The sequence below is a fragment of the Vulpes vulpes genome, chromosome 7 (genome assembly GCF_048418805.1).
Source record: "Vulpes vulpes isolate BD-2025 chromosome 7, VulVul3, whole genome shotgun sequence".
In the NCBI taxonomy this organism is placed as follows: Eukaryota; Metazoa; Chordata; class Mammalia; order Carnivora; family Canidae; genus Vulpes; species Vulpes vulpes.
In genome coordinates, this window is record NC_132786.1 from 110508845 (window position 1) to 110529703 (window position 20859).

Genomic DNA, 20859 nt, shown 5'->3' on the forward strand with positions numbered 1-20859 from the left:
TAAGCAGAGGCCTAAACTTCTTATTAGTGCTTTATGTAAATTTGTTTTAGGACATGGGTTTTATTTATGAATCTATTTTGGGACTTCAGGCATATTCTGCTTTTACTGTCTTCACTAACCTCTCATAAATTCTTTTTTTAAAGGTTTTCTTAAGTAATCTCTATACCTAACGTGGGGCTCAAACTTACAACCCCAAGATCGAGAGTCACATACTCTACCAACTGAGCCAGCTAAGCTCTCTCCTTCATAATTCTTCCTAATTATTTTGGATGGATGACATTACCAGAGGTCTAGATAGCTGGTATTTTACTGAATGTACATACTTCACATACATCTGTATACAGACACACATTCTTTTAGTTTGTTATAAAGTTTTCACTCTTAGAAAATGAACTGAAAACAATTTCCAAAGTTAGACCTGGTGTGATACTTCACTACTGCCATAATGATATTCTTTGCTGGTTCTGAATAAATGAATATTGTTTGCTCCAAAGTACTAGTCAGAAAAAAATGTGTGCTGTGATAACATAGCATTAATATGAAATTAGACATTTGATGTAGACACAAGATGCAAATACATTATAACAACCTAGAACACAGGTATTTTTTCTATGCTAACCAAGTTTCCCACTCTTGAGAATTTCTTCTTCCATTTATGAAGAGTTCCTGCTGATTGACAATGAACTGAATCTTTTTTCCTTGAAGCTACTCTTACTTTGGAAATTTCCCTTGAAGTAAAGGAGCCAGGTACATAAATAATCTGGCTCAGAAAATCTGAATAGCTTTTAAGCTTCAGGCAAGCTAAAGGCAATATTTGATGATGAAGCTGAGTTTTGTTTGTAATTTTTAAGTTGGGTGAAGTGATACAGAGAGTGCCTTTGACATTTGTACCATTTAGGTAGTTCAGAACATCATATTTAAAAGAAGACTTGCGTTGGCACATTTTTAATTTAGAAAAGAAGATAAAATTATGTAGGAGGTTAAATTTGGGTTGTGCACATGTAGAAGTGAACCACAGAAGAATTTAGAATTTTCTTTTTTCCCCACCTCATATACCTCAAGTATAATGCAGGCCCTATGTATACATAAGGGAATAATTAAATACAGAAATGGAGCCTACTTGTTAGCCAGAAAGGATGCCTGGAACATGTGGATAAGCTTGGATATTTGTCTAATGTTAATTGGAATATTGGTTTTCAGTTGAAGATGCCAAATCTTCAGAAAAGTAATTGGATTTAGCTTCCTATTTAGCAAACTACTTCAAATCCCTGAAGTATCCCACATCCGAAACTAATTTTTCTTGATTGTATCAAGTTTAGTCATGAACAGAACAAGGGTTGACATAGTTTTTTAATATTTAAAATATTTCTTGACAAGGTTTCAACACTCTTGCTTGTCCACAAACCTTGTTAGGTTCACTAACGACAGATGAAATCTTAGGTTCTATGGAACCAGTTTTACAACTTTGCAAAACTGTCTTCTTAAAATAAGCGAATTTATTCCTTTTTCCTATACATTTAGGTTTAAACTCAAGTTTTAATCAGATTTCAAGAAATAACACAAAAATGGTATATCTCTTACTGCTTTTTATATAAATGTATATGTGTGCTTAATATAGCTCCTTTAGATTCAGCCTAGGAAATATATTTTGTGGTGATTCTTAAGTCTTGAAAGTGTTATCCAGACTACAAATGTTTAATGTGTGTCAAAATATTTTAAAATAGTTTTAAAAACTTAAGAAAGAATAGGATATTTTATTGAAATTCAGGGATTAAAAGATTAAGATATTACTCTATCAAATATTTATTGAGCAACTATTTATCAATTTCTTTGTGATTGGAAAAGTTATATAAAACTGTTTATGATATGACTGATAACTGCAAGGAACACGACTTTCCTATAGTGATGATAATTATAAAGATAGACAAATATTACCTTTTAGTCTGGTCTTCTGCCATTGAAGATGATAAATATTCAAAAAGATACAGTGGTCCTTAAGTGAACTATGAGCAGATGTGTCATATATAATTTTTTAGTTAAAATGTTTTAGATGAGGATCATTATACTTGATGTTAACAGTGACTAATAGGAGCTATAATAACTCAACAATAGATTATTTTAATTTTTTTGTACTAGGACCCATCTTGTTAGAAAAAATTTGTAGCCATGCTTCTATGTCATTTTTCTTATAGGACCTCAAAGTTATTTAGCAGACAAGTACTGTGCATTTCAGTTGAAGTGGATTTTTAATCTGGTTTTAGTCTCTTTCCTGGATAAAAATAACTACCAGATCTAATGTTTACTCTTGTGCCCCACTGCCTAGCACAGAGCCTGGTATGGCACATAGTAGGGCACAACACATTATTTTTTGAACTTGATGGTCCTGCCCCAATGGTAGTTAGTTAGCATTTCTTCAGGGAGCTTCTGAAGGCATGCTTTATGTCTCTGCCAAAAATTTCCTCTGGGACCAGGATATTATTTTGCTAATGAGATATGTACTTTACAACTTGCATATTTAGACCTAACTCATTCCCACTCCGGGAGTTGAACAGTCATTGCAGGTACTATGGGCAATGCTTCTAATCCTCCTTTGCTATGATTATGTTTTCACTATTGAGTTGTTTGAGAACTCTGTTTTGTCACTGTGGAATTTTTATGATCTCTTTGTACTTAGAAAGCAATTATCATCTTGGAACAAGAATAGGCTCTATCATCTTTCTGGTGTTAACTAATGAGTGTTTGAAAGGTTTATGCTGTATATCATTTGAGGTAAGTTATTTTTTACATTCCAATTAGGTTTTACAGTTCTTTTTTAAATGTGTTTTTCATGAGCCTGAATCATAGATTCTGATGAGGTACTTTATTTTACCAGATTTTCATTTCTAGCTTGATAGTGTTCTCCTTGATTTTGGCTTTTATTCTTAAAATAAAAATTATTTACCATAAAGTCTTAAAAGCTGATGGCTGCAATGTTTAGTATACTTTAATAGGGATGCTAGGAAATAATTGGTTACCTAGTACCTAGGAAAAGAGCCAGTTTTTCACTATGAATTAGTTCTTCTGGATTCCTCATAGTCCACACTAGGTTATGAGCTAAATGACAGTTCCTTTAGCCTCCAATCAAGTACAGGTCCAGATACAATACAATATGTTTCAATAGTAAATGGAGGGAGAACCAGGCATTCCTATAACTCTCAGTGCTTGAGAAATCTTACAGGCTCACTTCTACTCTCAGCCATTATAACTTTCAGCTTTGTCAAGATGGAGAGTCCACTGGGACCATGAATGATCATTTAGTTAATCATTCCCTTAGTAAGATCTAGGTTGAGTTTAATTTTTGTTTTGAATTTCTTTTTTTTTTCTAAATAAAAATTTGTTTTCTTAGGAGAGACTTCTATAATAGTAATTACCAGTTCAAAGAATAGGGACATTTTAAGGCTATAATCTGAATGACCAGGTAATTGCTAATTTTGTGAGTAGATAGTGCCATCAGCAGCATAGAATGTGCAAGAGGGATTCTTTAATTTTTCCCTGACGGTATCTTCCCTAGTAGATACATCAGGATAACTATTTCATGAGCACCTTACAGGGAATCTGCAAAAGAATGTGTCTATATAGTCCTGTGCTAGACCACCCAGTTCAATTAAAGAGAGCAAAGAGTTGCATATGGAAACACACAGGGAATACTGTTACAAATAGCTAAAGAGAGGGGCTGGCCATTGGCTCTTTGCTTACAGTGAATTAAAAACCAAACCAAACCAAACCCAGCTTAAGTGAACTATGAGCAGATGTGTCATATATAATTTTTTAGTTAAAATATTTTAGATGAAGATCATTGTACTTGATGCTAAAAGTGACTAATAGGAGCTATAATAACTCAACAATAGATTATTTTAATTTTTTTGTACTAGGATCCATCTTGTTAGAAAAAAATTGTAGCCATGCTTCAATGTCATTTTCCTTCATGGACTAAGAAGGAGGCAGCACATGAGTGCCCCTGCAGTCTTCCCTTATTTGGGATTTAGATCAGTTAGTAGGAATTTTTCTGATTGTTTCAGGCCTACAAATATCCCTGTTAGGAGAGACAGGAGAGAAAGGGGAAAATGACCTAAAAGGGGCAGGCAATGATTGGCTTTTGATTTGATTATATAGTGGAATGACTTTAAGTTATACCCACAAAGAAAACTTTTACAAAAATCTCTTTTAAAGCAATCAGAAATAATTTAATTTTATGTACCTTTTGAAAAAATTGTGTTAAATACCATTATGGTGGAAAATTTGTAAAATTCAAACAAATGCAAAACAAAAAAAATGAACGTAATTCCTTATGAACATTCTTTCTCTTTGTGTGTATACATTATTTTATTTAAAAAAAAATTTTTTTAGATTTATTTATTTACCCATTCAGAGAGAGAGAGAGGCAGAGAGAGAAGCGGGCTTCATGCATGGAGCCTGACATGGGACTCGATGCCGGGTCTCCAGGATCACGCCCTGGGCTGTAGGCGGCCCTAAACTGCTGCGCCACCGGGGCTGCCCCTGTATACATTATTTTAAAAATTGGGAGGGCAGCCTGGGTGGCTCAGCGGTTTAGCACCGCCTTCAGCCCAAAGCCTGATCCTGGAGACCCGGGATCGAGTCCCAGGTCGGTCTCCCTGCATGGAGCCTGCTTCTCCCTCTGCCTGTGTCTCTGCCTCTCTGTCTCTCTGCCTCTCTGCCTCTCTGTCTCTCTGTCTCTCTCTCTCTCTGTGTGTGTGTCTCTCATGAATAAATAAATAAAATCTTTAAAAACAATTGGGATCATTGTATAAAAGATGTGCTTGTGGTCCTTTTTTAAAAATTTCATCTCAGGAATATTTTTCATGGTAGAAATGGTGTTTAAAGCATAGGGACCCCAGTCAAATTCCCTCTTTCTTAGTGGTTTTATATAGTTTGTCTTTGAGCCTTGTTGTGGCATCTTCTTTTACATGTGCTTTCTGAACTCCTGGGTCTAGTCCACAATGCTGTCTTAAACTTTTATTGAGAGTAGTATACTAACCCCCCATAAGTCTCTTACTTTCTACTAGTTTTTCTTTTCAAATGTATACTTGTTCAGTTCCATTTTGGCACATAATGGGCTAAAAGAGTCTTTTGAGGACTGTTCTGTGACATTAACACAATTTATAGTATTGTCTCTTTGGGGAAATTCCTTCTATGAGTTTAAATACCCTACCAATAAACACACTTTTGGAATGTTATAATTAATTTAAGTTGTATACTTCCCATTTTTAGGATTTCATATTCCTATATTTATGGCATTGCAGTTGGCCTTAGTCATCTAGCTCAACCTTCTATTGGGTATAGAAACTCTTCTAATGCACTCTGAGATTGCTAGCAAATAATTTTCATCTCCTATGCCAATTCTGAACAGTTGATGGTGGCTGCCTAAAATGCTGACTTGAGAAGGATTCTGAGGTTTTATTCAGACTCTAAGGCAAATGTTTCCATAACTGTTTAGCAGAGTCAGTCAAAGGGGTGGGGATTGGGAGTGTTTTAGTATATGCCTGACTATAAGAAAGATTTTCTGGCTGAACAGAATGGGTTTTCACTGTCAACCCTTAGAAAAAAGTCTTAGTATTTTCTCTTTCTGATGGCCAATCTTTCATTCAGCCAGGTTATTTAGAAACTTAACCAAAGGATTAAAGGACAGAAAAGAGAGCATGTAATGAAGAGGAGTGGAAATAGTGTTTCTGCTGACCTGTGTTCACTGGTTGAGCTTGGCCACTTTCTTTAGTTGACTGACACTATCTGTGGCATATACAGCTACTAGGTTCTAGGTCCTGTAAAGGCAGGGGCCCTTTCTGTCTTGTTCACTCTGTCAAGCACATCGCCTGGCCTATGGTAGGTAACTCTAAGTTGATAGAGTGAATAAATGAATATTGCCCCTGACATCTTTGCAGGAAACTTAAGATTAGCTCTTAGTGCTCTTGAAGGTTACAGTTTTGGTTCCTCTAGTGCCTAAAGTAGGAAGGGTCAGCAGAAGGATGATGGATAGATTTTCACCCTTGATTATGAAGACTAAGAATTGATCATGTCCCCGACCCTCTCCCTTGGGAGACAGAGTATGTGGCCAGTGTATCACAGTCCCTTCTTGCAGTGCAATTCTGAGGCTTGGGCACATAATCCATACCTCTTTTGTCAAGCTTTGGAGCTATGTCATGGAGGTCTTTTCACAGTTGAAACCATTTTTGCTCAATTAATTGGATGAAAACAAAGGCTGGCCCCAAGCCCTATGGTTATTGCTTTATAGTCAAGAGGCACAGATTGAATTCCAGGCTCCCCAGGTCCAGGACCGGAATGCTGTGGTGGTTCTGCCCCTGTGGAGAGAGCTGGGTTTAAAAGGATCTTGTAGCCACCTTTCTGGTTGACTTAATAGGGGAGAACGTAACCCTGTAGGAGAAGCTTTTCCCAGTCTAGGGAAGTATTTAGAAGAAATTCTGGGAACATGTTAACAAAATTCCTTAGAGGTTTTTGATCTTTTCCTCTCTTTTAAAAAGAAACAACAAACAAAACATGCCAATCAGATGGCAGAGTCCAGAGTCTTTCATGTTACAATGTGTCCATTTACTACAGCATTTAGTAGGCCAATAATGCCTTTAGCTTGAAGTAGTTAACAAGCATGCCTTGCAGTGTTACTTTTATTTTTTGCTCCCTGTAGCACTTAGCAAAATCCCATTATGCAATTGGGTATTATTAAATGTTAAAAAGTTAATTTGTTCTGCATTCCATTAAAATTGCACTTTTTTTTCATGCGTATTGGTCCTTACATCTTGTTTAAAACCTATAATTTAAGCTCCCACTGTAGTAAAGTCTTAAGTAACCTTTTGCCCTTGTTACCTTAATTATTTCAGGAGGATTGTGACAATGGGCTAACTTTTTCTTAGCTAATGAAAATATCTGTTATTTAAAAAGCAAAATGTGGACTTGGAGTTTTAGTTAAAATTGTACATCAATAATGAACTAAAATGTACTTTTTATTAAGGAAAATAGAGTGTAAAAGTGTTGCTTGCATTATTTTTGAAATAACCATGCTTTGGCTAAGGCCAAACAATTGATCAAACATTGATGGAAATGAGTAGCTTATTTTCACTTAAAGTACTTAAAATATTTGCTTTTTAAATGTAATCGTTTTCCAAATAAAGTCATTGCCACCTTATATTAATATGCTTAGTGATTATAATACAGTAACAAAATTCTGTGAAACTAGATCCTAATGGTGATGTGGCAAAAATATCTTTCATTATTTGATTCCAAATATGTTAAATAATTTTGGGGGAATAATTTGTAGGGAATAAATAAATAATTTTAGGTATTGAAATTTACTGAGACTGTGCTAAATATTTTTATAGCACTTGGTGTCTTATTTGGCTTCCTTTTATCTGATACACTAAACATGACCAGGTTTAGAGAGAAAATTAGTGACAATTGCAAGCTGTACTCAGCAGTTGAGAATCTCTGACATCTGAAGCCTTTATGATTAACTTGGAATTTTTTTAGCCTAGAGAATTTAGGTCCTATGTCCCCCCCCCCCCCCCCAATAAAAGGAGGGGGTAGGCAGAGAAATATATGAACAGATCCTGAGAATAATGGATTTTTGGAGTTTAAGAAAGTTTTAGAAATTATGTTTAGTTATGTCATTTCACAAAAGAATAAGAAAAAGTAACTCGTAACTCTTCAGCGTATCAGAGATGGGACAAGAACTGCAGCCTCTGAGGCAGTTTGGTGGACTTGAAAGAGATTTTGGGTTGAAACAGACCTGAGTTTCAACCTTGACTTCACTGTTAACTACCTTTGTGACCATGGGCAGATTATTAAAACTCTCTGAGCCATAGTTTCCTCTTCTGTAAAATGGGGATAGTTTTCTGTTTTAGGGGCATTAAGTGATTTTATGAGATAATGGATTTGGAGGGCTGGTTCAGGTTTTGGCTCTTCTAAGTACTTAGTTGATGGGGCTCCTTTACCTTTACCAGGCTTGTGTTTCTTCCTACAACATGGGATTGTCTTAACAGCAGTTCATTTATGAAAAATAAGGTCCTGGTTGTTTTGGCTCTGAGGTCTAGGTTTGTTGCTGGCCCAGGACCAGACACTTGGGGGCACTAGTATACACTTGACTTTTGACCATGCCATTAGAAGATTTGGGCAGGGATCCAATCCAAGGCTGTTCCACACTTTTTTGACTATGGCTTATGGACTCATGAATTTCTCCACTCTCATTTGATAATGCAGTAGAGAAATCTATAGAGAGGGAGATGATGCTGAGGAGGTTGCTTTTTCCCTTCTTCCTTCCTTCCCTTTCTCTCTCTCTTTTTTTCTTTTTTTCAATAGAAATGTTCCATGGAAACTTTTCCTGTGAACCCTCATCAAGAGATTTATGCAGATTACAAAGTCAAAAGACGGGTCATCCCAGACTTTTCTTTCCAGGCAAAGAGGCCAAAACATAATTTTAGCAGGTATTAGTAAAAATTGAGAAGTATTTTGTGTATGCTGGGATTCTTGCCAACATCTGTGTTTGCAACTCCCAAGACAGGGCTAAGGTGAAAGTTTTTCCTTACTGCCCTCAGAAGATTGTTGAAACAAGCCTGCCACGGTTCTTTTCCATTGCATCTGTGTTACTGAGGCCTCTCTAGACAGTGTTTTGTGGAATCTCAGGCCAACACAAATTGATTTACTTTTCACCGAAAGAGCTTCATGCTGAATGTTGACTGCAGGTGCGTTTGAGGGGGGAAGAGGTAAAAGACTAAAAATGGGGATTGGTAGATAGACAAAGCAGGTGCAAATCATTTGACTATTTCCCAACAAACTGCAAAACTGCTTTAATTTGATAAGATTTTCTTTCTTTTCTCTCTCCTTTTAAAAGGTTTTATTTATTTATTCATGAGAGAGACACAGAGAGAGGCAGAGACATAGGCAGAGGGAGAAGCAGGCTCCCTGTGGGGAGCCCGATGAGGGACTCCATCTCAGGACCTCAGGACCATGACCCGAGTCAAAGACAGATGCTCAACCACTGAGCCACCCAGATGTCCCCCCCCCCCTTTTTTTCTTTTTAATTTAACAAATGATTTCAAATAATGTGAGTCCAGTTAGGTACATCTAGGGAATTTATAAGATTAAAGACAGATCCTTGCATTTGTTTAAAAGAGTTGAGAAAAGATCTCTCTTAGAGGGTACAAAATAAACACTTAACAATGTTACCTCTGGGGCAGCTCCTGTAGCCCAGTGGTTTAGCCCTACCTTCAGCCCAGGGAGTGATCCTGGAGACCCGGGATCGAGTCCCACGTCAGGCTCCCTGCATGAAGCCTGCTTCTCCCTCTGTCTGTCTCTGCCCTCCCCCCCGAATAAATAAATAAAATCTTTAAAAAAAGTTATCTTTAACATATCATAATCAACTATTGTATCTATAGCCACTTATTGATATGTGAGCATGGTGACCCTTGGTATATATGTTTGTAAACTCTATCCATTTTATTAGATAAGGAACATTCTCATTTATCCATAGAAACTTGTGAACCTCCATGAAGATATTTTAAACCAGATATAGCAAAGATCTGACCATTTTTTATTGATCATTTTGTGCAGAACACTAGAGAATGTTCCAGCAGAGTGCAGCAAAAGCCAGTTATTGCAAAATACACTCTTGTCTTAGTCTGGACTGTGGAGACAGAGGAATTTCAAACTCAAAAAATGGTGAAAACAAACAATAGAGATCCTTAAACAGTATCCTGCTCCCCCATCCTAACTGTAGGCCCCAACCAAGAAAAACTTTCTCTAATTTACTCAACAATACTGATCTTGAAGAAAGGACATAGTGGTAGCTGAGGATAACCATAAAAACATGGCCTAAAAGTATGGCCTAATTTTACTCTCTTTTTAAAAAATACAGATTTGAGGATCCCTGGGTGGCTCAGCGGTTTAGTGCCTGCCTTGGCCCAGGGCGTGATCCTGGAGCCCGGGATCGAGTCCCACGTCGGGCTCCCGGCATGGAGCCTGCTTCTCTTTCCGCCTGTGTCTCTGCCCCTCTCTCTCTCTCTTTCTATGTCTATCATGAATAAATAAATAAAATCTTAAAAAATAATAAAAATAAAAAATGCAGCTTTTTTTGTAGTTTTTTAGCCACCAGTCCTACATATCAATTCTTTGTCAGAAATTATAGGTAAGTAAAGAGAAGGAAATGAAAATAAAAATTATCCTAATTCTGCCACCCAGGAAGAAAGCATATTCTGAATTTAGTATATCCTTTCAGATTTTGAAAGTGTTGTATTGTGTGTAAATATAAGTAAAAAATAGAAAATAGGGTCATAAGGTACAAGCTGTTTAGAAAGTTCTTTTTTCCTTGTAAAAATAAATCATTAACGTTCCATGTCAATATATGTGGTTATAGCTTCTACAGCCTATAATAAGTACAATTACTCTAGCTGCTAATTTCAGTAACATTTGTGTGGTTTGTTTCTGCCTTTCAAAAAAATGTGACATTCTGTTTTATAGTAACATGTAAGTCATTCATTTCAGTTTGTGAATAAATATTATTCTGATGCAGACCACTGTATATTTGATGTGTACCACAAAGAATAAATATTTACTATTGCAGATTAGCTGCTTTTTCTTTCTCTTGGTGATTTACTTTAAGAAGCTTCTCATTCTAACCTCTAGGCCATTTTTAGAGTGATATTTTTTACTAGAATGTGATTACATAGTGATATAGTACCTTAAATTTGGTAAGTTTTAAGGTATTGGTTAAGTAGCAAAATAGATGCCCAACTTTTCTTGCTTCCTGTCTACCAAGTTCTTATTACTTTTGATTGTCCTACTTAAATTCCTACTTTAAAAGAAGAATATCTTATGTTCACAATATAGTTTTTCAAGAAGCATGAAAGATTGTATTTGGCTTAATGCAAAGAGAAAAGAGCTGATTACCAGAGAAAAAGAATGATCAAGTAAAAAAAAATAATGAGTAAATGTGAACTATTCAGTTTATATATGAACACACCTATTTGAATTATGTCTATTCATATGAATATTTCTGAAGGAATCTGACTAGGAGAGAAGTCTGGGTGATCAGAGTCAAGGACCCTCCCATCACAAGCCAGTGCCACTTCTCAACAGGTGAGGGCAGTGGTTGCAGTGAGTGCCTGGGATCCTGATACTTGCTGATGCAGTGAGATCAGCAAAATAGGGAGCAATAGCCAGGCTAGAGAGATTATGGAAGCCACTCGCCAAGGGCCTGAGGGTTTAGCAGGCCTGGCTGTGGTATAAGACTGACTGCAAAAGTACAAGTGTGGATCTGGCTCCATTGCAGAGAACATCTGCCTCTGGTACTGGAGGTGGGATCAGCCCTGGGCCTGTAGGAACATAGAGGGAGAGGCATTCAGAGTCTGGGCTCATGGGCACACCCTGCTTCTGGTAGTTAGCAGGGACTAAGATTAAGGGGCTCTTTTATAGGGTATGTGAAGAATATATAAACAAAGAAAACAGCAGAGAAATATCTTGCATTATTTTAGCAACACAGTTCAAAGTGGGTAAGCTTCAAAAATTGTAGCTGTCCTGGGAAATAAATTAAAGGGCTGGGGATAGTCACTTTACAAAAATGAGTATATCAGGACATTTAGAAACCATCTTTGGTTTGTGTTCTTACTTTAAAGCTGAAATGAAGGATTCTCCCAAGACTAGTAAGCCTCCCTTAAAAAAAATCTTGTAATTGGGGTAAGCAGGCACTAGGGGGCAGCCATGACTTGGTTAAAATTTCATGTCTGCATAATATTTTCTCTGCTGGGAAGGTTAAAAGGACCACTTTCCTTTCTTTTTGAATTAAAGCAGATAAAATAAAAAGAAAGTCAATAAGTTTACAGAATTTAGAATTAATTTCTTGTCTTGGCATAACAGGTACATTCATTGACTTTTCAGCTGCTAAGTGGCGTTTTTTTTTTTTTTTGCTTCAGCCTCTAGCACGTGTCATTCTCTGACTTGACTTTACCTGATGATGACTTTCGTTTATCTAGAAAACTACACACATACACCATGAATATGTATTGTTTTTATTTTAAAATTCTATCTCTCTGATTTTGTGCTTGAAGAACAAGTAGTGATAGCCAGAGGAACAGAAGATAACTCCTTGGTTTATCATTTCAAAAGAATAGAGAGAGGACTGCTCTGTTCTTCTAAAGAAGAGAACCCCCCCTTTTCCACAGTGCAGTTTTCTGCTGCCAGCTAGATGCTATTTGAAACGTACAGTGACAGTCTTTCAGTAGTTCTAAAATTTGCCTAGAGTTGGATCTAGAGGAGATATTTAGAAATACAGATTCCTGGGCCCTACTCTAGGTTCATTGGATTTTAAGGAAAAAGGAATGATTTTTAAAAGGTTCCTAGGTGATTCTATGCCAAGTCTAGGAAAATGCCTGGCAAGTTTTCTTCCTGTAGCTTGTGAGAACTGCACTAGTGAGAGAATTCCTCAGAACTAGCTTCTCAAAAAGTTTAAAATATCAGAAACATGTATTTAGAAATATCTACAAATAGTACGTGCAATATGGAGTTAAGCAGAGATTTTAACATAATTTTGTAAAAAAATTTAGTCTATAGACCACATTTTAATGAAATTTCTTATTTGGGAGTTTCTTCTTCACACAAATAGCTATAAAGTATAAGATTTTTTTAATTTTGGAAATGGAAATTTAATTTCTTGCTTAGCTTTAGTTGCTATTCAAGGAAGATTTAGAATGCCAGAGTAGTAGAAGTCCCTTTTTATAACTTGACTTAGAGATCTGATCACTCTGAGAGTAACATGTGCAAGTGGATATTCACCATCATGTTTTGTGAAAAACAAAATACCATTTATGCTGTATTTGGTATAAAATTAATATTTTATAAATGTTCATTAATGTCTCTTCTAAACTGTGAAGTAAGGGGGAAAATCACATTCCAATGTACAGACAGGAAACTGAATAATGAGGACAAGCCTTTATTGAAGAATGTTCTAACATACTGTAAACACACAACACCAGATTATTTTGATTTCCATGTCATTTTGTTATGCAGCATTCTGATAGAATAGGAGAAGTTCTCCTTTTGCCCCACCCCATGTCTAAACTTAGAGACTAGTTATAGGTCCTAGATCTTACTTACCCAGTAATTTATCATTAATTAATTCAAAGTATGATGATAATACAAACAGGCACTCTTTTGAGAGACGTCTGGCCAGGTGATGGGTGTCTTATAGAAATGGGGAACTCAGTGGGAAAAATTAGAGAGGGAAACAAACCATGAGAGACTCCTAACTCTGGCAAACAAACAAAGGATTGTGGAAAGGGAGGTTGGTGGAGGGATGGGGTAGCTGGGTGACAGGCATTGAGGAAGGCACTTGGTGAGATGAGCACTGGGTGCTATACTATATGTTGGCAAATTGAGTTTAAATTAAAAAAAAAAAGAAATGGGTGCCAGCTTGCCTGCCAGGTCTCCCCTCCTCCAAAGGCTCTGAATGAAAAGGTACTGTCATGAGGGCAGCTGGAAGAAGCAGGGCATTAGAAATCTCTTTTGGGACCTACACAAGCTAACCTGACATTACTTTCACGTTGAAGTACCAAGCAGGCTTCACTGTATTTTATTTTAGTGCTGAGCTTCAGATAACTAAGCCAGTGTCTTCTGCCACTTGCTCATAAGATGCAGCTTGACCTTTCAGTGGCAACCCTGTTAAGAGAGCAAGAACCGAAGAAAGCACAGATACTTAAACTTTGAATTAGTTCTTCTAAACAAATGGGGATCTAATTTTTTACATTAAAAGAAAACAAAAAGGAAGACTGGCTTTGAGTAACATTTATCAAATTTAGACTAAAATAAACTTAGAGGCTTATAAGGTTCAGTTTGTGGAGTAAAATATTGGCATGAGGAGAATGGAAACATTGCATGTAGGAAAGTGTACGGTAGTAGAATTAGAGAAGGAAAAATCACTAGTCATGACCCAATGTTACTGCAGCCACACCAGCTTACTTATAATAGGAATTCAGTGTGTTATAACAAAGAGGGTTTTGTAAATGCACCATGATAAAATGGCTAATACTTATAATTGCTGCTATTTTTTGAGCACTCACTGTGTGCCAGCTAGTGCTAAGTACTTATATTATCTCAATTATTTTTAAGGGTTCTTTTGCACAGAGGGACTCTACAGGGTTTTTTGCTTGTTTGTTTGTTTTCAATAATTTAATACTTTAAAAAGGTATTTCTTTATGTAAACACTTCTCTGTGGGATTTGGGATTTTAGGAAATAAATGGGAAAATATTAGCAAACCTTATATAAGAGAGAATGATGATATTGGGCACATGGTATAAACTCTCCCTAAAGTTCCCGAATTGTGATCCAATGAATATTCCTTTGGGAGATATTTATAGGTATTTTGTGAAAAATGAGTTTTAAAACATTGCATTATATATCCTCCTGTTGGGGGTTCACTAAGTCACATTGGATTATTAGGCTCTGAGAAGTTCTGTTTTAAAGAAACTTAAAAAAAAAACCTGCCCTGTATTTAATATTTCCCTAATTTATCTAAGCACAGAACACTATGTGTTGGGATGGGGGGACAGGCGTAATCCATGTGTGCCTGGTTGGTGTTAGGAGACAATTCTGCATGGTGTATTATGTTTCTGCATGTCTTGTGATCAGAGAGAGGCACTGCCTGCTTTTGCTCTGGACTATCTTTTAAGGATATTTTTACAAGGAATAGCCTTGGATGAGAGAGATAGTAGCTCCCTCCAGAGTAAGGCATAGGTTATTTATTGTGTAGTATAATAAAGATAACTATTCCTTCCATGTGTACTTACTGATGATTATAAGGGATTCAGGTTCCCTGAGCTCTGGGTTCTTCTGCTGTAACCCAACTCACCACATGTATAGATATCACTTTGGCCTTTTTTGTATTGCTCATGGGAATTTGGGCTCCAGAAACTAGCACAGATGCTGACATGCTGGCTCTTGCTGTTGTTTTAAGTAATAAAATTCTTTGCCTGTGATTAGGAGTCTTGAATCTTCTGCACATATCCATGAAATGATGGCAGATTAATTTGTTAGTTTGTATATAGGGTAAAATCTTAGACCCTTCATGATTTTCCACAGTTAGGAAATATTGAAATATGTCCTTAAAGGTAAATGGGTCTACTTTTGGCTGAATAGACTGGGGTGTATTGGGGTGGAATGGCTGAGGGTAGGCTACGAGGAAAGTTAAAAAATAGTTTTAACAGCATATGTCTCTAAAGTGCGAGCACCTTCCTAATGTTCTAGAATATTGAATCTCCTTGCAATTTTGCTCCTCTGAGACAATTCACCACAGTTCTTGTTGCTTTTCTTTTAAATTTTATTTACTAGACACTATCATATTTTGCTACTGTTCTTTTGTTGTATTTTGTTTTTGCAGGTGTAGAATTTGTATTTGTATAATGAAACACAATTAGTGGTGGGTTGTTAATACTGCAGCCCTTGTAGATTTAAGGAAATGAAGGAAATACACATTTATTGAGCACATTTTGTATACCTGACCCTATGCCAGACATATTATGTGGGTTTTCTAATATAATCTTCCATATCATTCAGGATTTTGGTATTATTATATTCATTTTGTGTGTGAAAACATTTGGGGCTCTGTGAGGTGGTGGTTATAATTTTCAGAGCTAGCATTTATAGAGCATTTACTGAATACCAGCTCTTATGATAAGCATAGGATATTTTCTTATTTCATCCTCATATGAACCTGAAATAGTTATTATTATCTTATCTTATACATGAGGAAACTGAGGGCCATAGAAGAAGTAATCTCACCCCTGTCACATAATGAGCAGAGCTATGATATGAATGCAGGTATGTATAGGAGTTTAATATGAGGTCACCCTTAACCCTTGACTTGAGGTTTTATGAAGATAATGGTACTATATAGTTTGAGCTTAGGGTGACTATGTGGTTATAGTCCAAACTAGACATTTTGGAGAGGAAAGAGAGGCAAAATTAATAATTGCATCATGACAGCAAGTATAAGCCTACATTGTCAATGGAAAAGCAGAGTGTGTGGTCATTATACTATGCACAAAAGACACAAGTAAATACTAGGATTGGTTGCAGTTATATTTGCACTGCTGATTTTTGACAGCGTGGGATATTATCTTTTATTGAATCAATATGTTGAATTCAAATAGTTTTAAATATTTTATTGTGATTTCAAAAGTGTTTTATTGCCAAGGTAGACCCACCCTTATTGACAGTTCCAATATAGATAAAATGGATTACTGCATATCCTTTTCTCACACCTCAATGTTTTATGGGTTTCCAGAATTTAGTGCAGCCCAAAGTAGAGGGAGTATTTATTGCATTTTTAAAGCGGATCATGAGAGAATTACTTTCCCCTCTCTCCTACTCCCTCAAACTGAGGAACATGATTGACTTGGTTTTATAGGGTCCATATTTCTCCTTTAAATTAAACCCATCTGAGGATGGAAAACTGCAACCCTATCTTGTCCTCCCAGTGTCAACTGACAAAGGATAAAACTTTGTTTGCCTTGACAACATTTTCAGCGGGGGTTAAAACAAAGAGAGAATAGTACTTAATATACAGATCTATAATAACTATGGTAGTTTTCCTGTTGTGGCTTACACATAGGTGTTTCATTAGCCTCTACAGGGTATTAATTATAGTGGCTTTCATTTGTTTTTCTCTATTGCACTACTTGTTAGATTTTTTTTGATATGAGTGTTAGGCTAGCTCTGTAAATATGTTTTGTACATTTTTTTCCATACTGAAGTATTTTTTAAAAGATTTTATTTATTTTAGAGAGTATGCACATGAGTGTGGGGAGGGTGCAGGGGGAGGGAGAAAGGGGGGATAGAATCTCAAGCTGACTTTGCACTGAGCATGGAGCCTGACGTGGGGCTTGATCTTACCACCCTGATACCATGACCTGAGTTGAAACCAAGAGTCTTACACACTTAACTGACTGAGCTACCCAGGCGCCTCAATACTGAAGTATTTTTTTAAAGGTATGAAATGATCCTCCTATCAAAGAAAGTATCTTTTGGAGATTGACATAAACTAGTATGTCAAAGATGAGGAGAAATGCTGGAAATAACTTGTTCACTTTGTTTAGCCCATAATTTCCCAAATTTAGATACTGAATGCTCGTGTGTGTGTGTGTGTGTGTGTGTGTGTGTGTAGTAGCATCTATTAACTTTCTATAGGACACTGGAAGCACACTTTGGCATACATTTACATAAGTGTATTTCTCCTTTTTAAAGAAAATGCCACCTTTATTTGTTGTTATATCTCCTTTTCTTTACTAATTTTATGTTACCTTCACCTGCTCACTTTTTTGGAGGGGAGTAGTTTTTGCCTTGGGATTAAAAAAAAATTCAACCAGAACTATTATTTATCAATAATAATTCATTATGCTCTGAATCTCAATTTTCCTTTTTCTGCATACTGTGGTTTCTATTTTTCCTGTTTGCATCATTCATTTTTATTATTTAGAACACTAAAAGCAGTTAAGGCTATGAATTTGTCTTTGAGTACAGCTTTGCCAACTTACACATTTAACTGTAGTGATGATGCATTATGGCTTGGTGAAAATATAGGCTTAGGAGGCAGTAAGACGTTTATTAGGATCTTGTCACTTATTATTTTATGACCTCGAGCCTCAGTTTCTTCTATTGTAAAATGGGGCTATTAATACTTACCTTTTAGGTTTAAAAAAATGTAGTTAAATTTTGTCTGTAGAGTTCATAGCATAGTACCAATAAATGCCTATCTTTATTATCTTTAAAATTTTATAAATACTGTATAATTTCAATTTTGATTTCCCTTTGATAAGTAGTTATATGGTAGCTGTTTAGGAGAGTGATTTTACTTGCCAAATAGCAAAATTTAAAGCATACAGCTTTCTTAATTTTTAGTTGTTTTAGCTGACCAGAGCATTTGGCCAGTAAAATTTCACATAGTTAAAACCTATATAAGCAAAGGATAGATCTAGCTTTTGGTGGAGATCACTTTTGAAGGTCCATCTCTCTCTCTACTTAATCTGGTTTTCTTATTCAGAGTCAGAGCCACATGTTTAGTAGAAATCACCTCTGATGTATGATGAGTCGACAAATATTCTTATTTTGCACTACTCTGTAATTGGGCCTCTTTTTGTGTGCTTTCAAGAGAATTAACATTGAAATACGAGAAAAGAGCAAATCAAGTACAACTTGCTAGCTTCTGGGTCAACCAGAGGGCCCCATAGGGTTACATTTGTTGTTGTTAAGATCACCAAAGAAAAAATATTTTATGATATCCCCAAGAATCCCATTCTAGTTTGTCCATCACTTATGTCTGGAATATTTTCTTAAGTTATTCTAAAAAATCTTTATTTTGCAGTATAATTCCATTATGATATGATTTTTATAAATCTTGTTCCTTTTATGATAAACCAGGGAGGGTAGTGCTCCATGAAAAACTAGCTAATATCAAATTCAAGGGTATTCTTTTTGGTCATTATACCAAAGTATTAAACCAAAGTGTTAAACTACTAAGATGACTTTATTTCTTTTCTTGTTTTATAAGAACTTAGCAGAAAAATGCTCTTTGTATATTTTATTATTTAAAATGGAGGATGATTTGAAATAAAAGTATCATTTTTAACTAGGCCTATAAAAGAGTTACTATAGGCATCTCTAAGCAAGTTTTTATGATAAGCATGCTTTTCTTTTTTCCAAGATATTTTCCCTCATTTGTATCATATGTAGAACATGATGTCCTCTGAATTTCCCCTATAGGATTTGAGAGTTAAGGAGCTGTTTACCTGGTAGTATCCTCTTTTTTCATTCTCTCTTAAGGCCCTGAACTACTCTATAATTCAGACCCTCAGTTGAAAAGGAACTGACACATATGTGAATAAGAGAGGACTTATATATTCCTTGAGGCATGTTCCATCAATCACCTAGCCACTTTACCTAGAGACTGAAAACTGCATTATTTCCTTCAGAGCCATGTGCTAGAATGAATACCCTTGACTTAGGAATATAGATGATATGTGCTACAATTAAAATTTTTGTATCTGTGTTATTTCTGTTCTTTGTTTTAACATACAGCATATCATTTTATATCAATTGCAGAGATGGACAGGTAAAATTTTGCATTTCCTGGCATCATGAGTCTTCTGTTAATGGGTACACATAGTTACATGAAAACACATGTGTATTAATCAATAATTTACCTACAGTGACAGTCATCTGCATAATGTCTTTCCTCTGATACATTATTGGTAGAACACAGTTTGGCAGTGAGAAAGCAACAGTTGTTATAGATTTTGCATTCTTTTGACAGAGTTGCAACAATTCTCCAATACCCTGGTCCAGTAGAGATATTAGATGGATTGCTATACTGTACTTGCATTTGAAATTTCTTCCTCTGTTTTTACTCTGAGCATTTATTTTCCATCATCTTATAACATTGTAACATCGATTGGTGCAAGTAATGTATTATTCATGTCATTCTGGTTTCATTCCATTAGTGCTATCAGCATCAGTATTCAGTCTAAAGAGATACAATTATGTCAAGAGCTCTGTGTGTCAGCTTGTCCTGGTTTTGCATTTCTTTCACATTCATAGAAGGGTCTTTATTTGTGTAGTGTATCTTTTTATTTTGTTGGTGCCAGTTAGAGTTGTGTAAGAAGCTAAAATAAGGTTACATAAATGTAACCTCAAATAATTTTTTAGTTTACAAATAAACATTGTACCAACTTTGGAAAAATTTAAAAACATATAAGGAGGAAAATAAAATCATCCGTAATCATCACCTTATTCACTTTTTTACATTATTCATGTATTGATCCAATGCCTTGCCTTCTCATCTTTTTTTTTAAAGTTCATGTTGTATATACAGTTATGAATGCTGAGTTTTTCTTTAGCATTATATGTAATAACATTTTAGAAAACTTGATTTTTGATGTATTTATAATTGTTCATATTGTGTCATTTTCAAACACTCAATTTTTGAACATTTATATTTTTTGCATAGTTTTATTTTTATCAATAGGAGTCCATATCCTTGTTCATAAATCTTTGATCATATATCTCTGGAGTATCTCCCTAGGAAAGACTTCTAGAAGTAACATATTGGGTCCAAAATGAAAACATTTAAAAAGCTCTTTATTCATGCTGCCAAACAACTTTCCAAAAGCATTAAACCATTATCTCTTATTTGGTCAGAAAAATTATAGTCTTCCTTTTACTTATGTTGCTACAGTCATTTTTTTAAAAGTTTTTAAAATTTATGTAACTAATTGCTATACCTAATGTGGGGTTCAAACTCATGACCCTGACATCTGTAGTCACATGCTCTTCTGACTGAGCCAGCCAGGCACCCCTCCTTAGTCATTTTTGATGTAAGCTTTTCAGTAATATATTTATTAAAATAGATAATTCGGAACATTATTAGATTGCTAAAATAACCAATGATGGAGAGCTTCCTAATGCTAAAAGCTGCCTGACATTTTGGTGGACCATCTTTTCTTAGTATGTAATTTTTGATGACTTAAATTGCTAGATCCTGTGGCTAAATTGTATGAACAGAAATATGTTCAGCATTCAGACAGCTAACGACAGTTCTGTTCATCTGTTGTGGAAAAGTGAGAGCTGCTGTCTACTGCTTCCTGAGAAGTCATCCATTGGTTAAAAAAAAACTTTACTTTGTTACTATTGATGACTGATGTAATATTCTTATGTTGATTGTAACAAATTTGAATCATTTAACATCTAACTTCAGATAATCATTGCTCAGAAAGTTAGTTCTTTAAGGATTATATAATTGACACTTATAATTACAT

General features: G+C 35.6%; 1 protein-coding gene across 15 annotated transcripts in view; it reads left to right on the forward strand.

Annotated features, from left to right (window-relative positions):
- Positions 1–20859, forward strand: part of BBS9 (Bardet-Biedl syndrome 9) — a 433010-nt gene that overhangs the window by 249623 nt on the left and 162528 nt on the right. The window contains exon 21 of one of the 15 annotated variants that reach the window (XM_072764710.1): positions 8362–8508. The exons of the other annotated variants lie outside the window; for them this stretch is intronic. Within the exon in view, the coding sequence (XP_072620811.1) occupies positions 8362–8493 (132 nt within the window). The 3' untranslated portion in view covers positions 8494–8508. Of the gene's footprint in view, positions 1–8361; positions 8509–20859 lie in introns of those variants that run through there. 15 annotated transcript variants of the gene reach the window in all.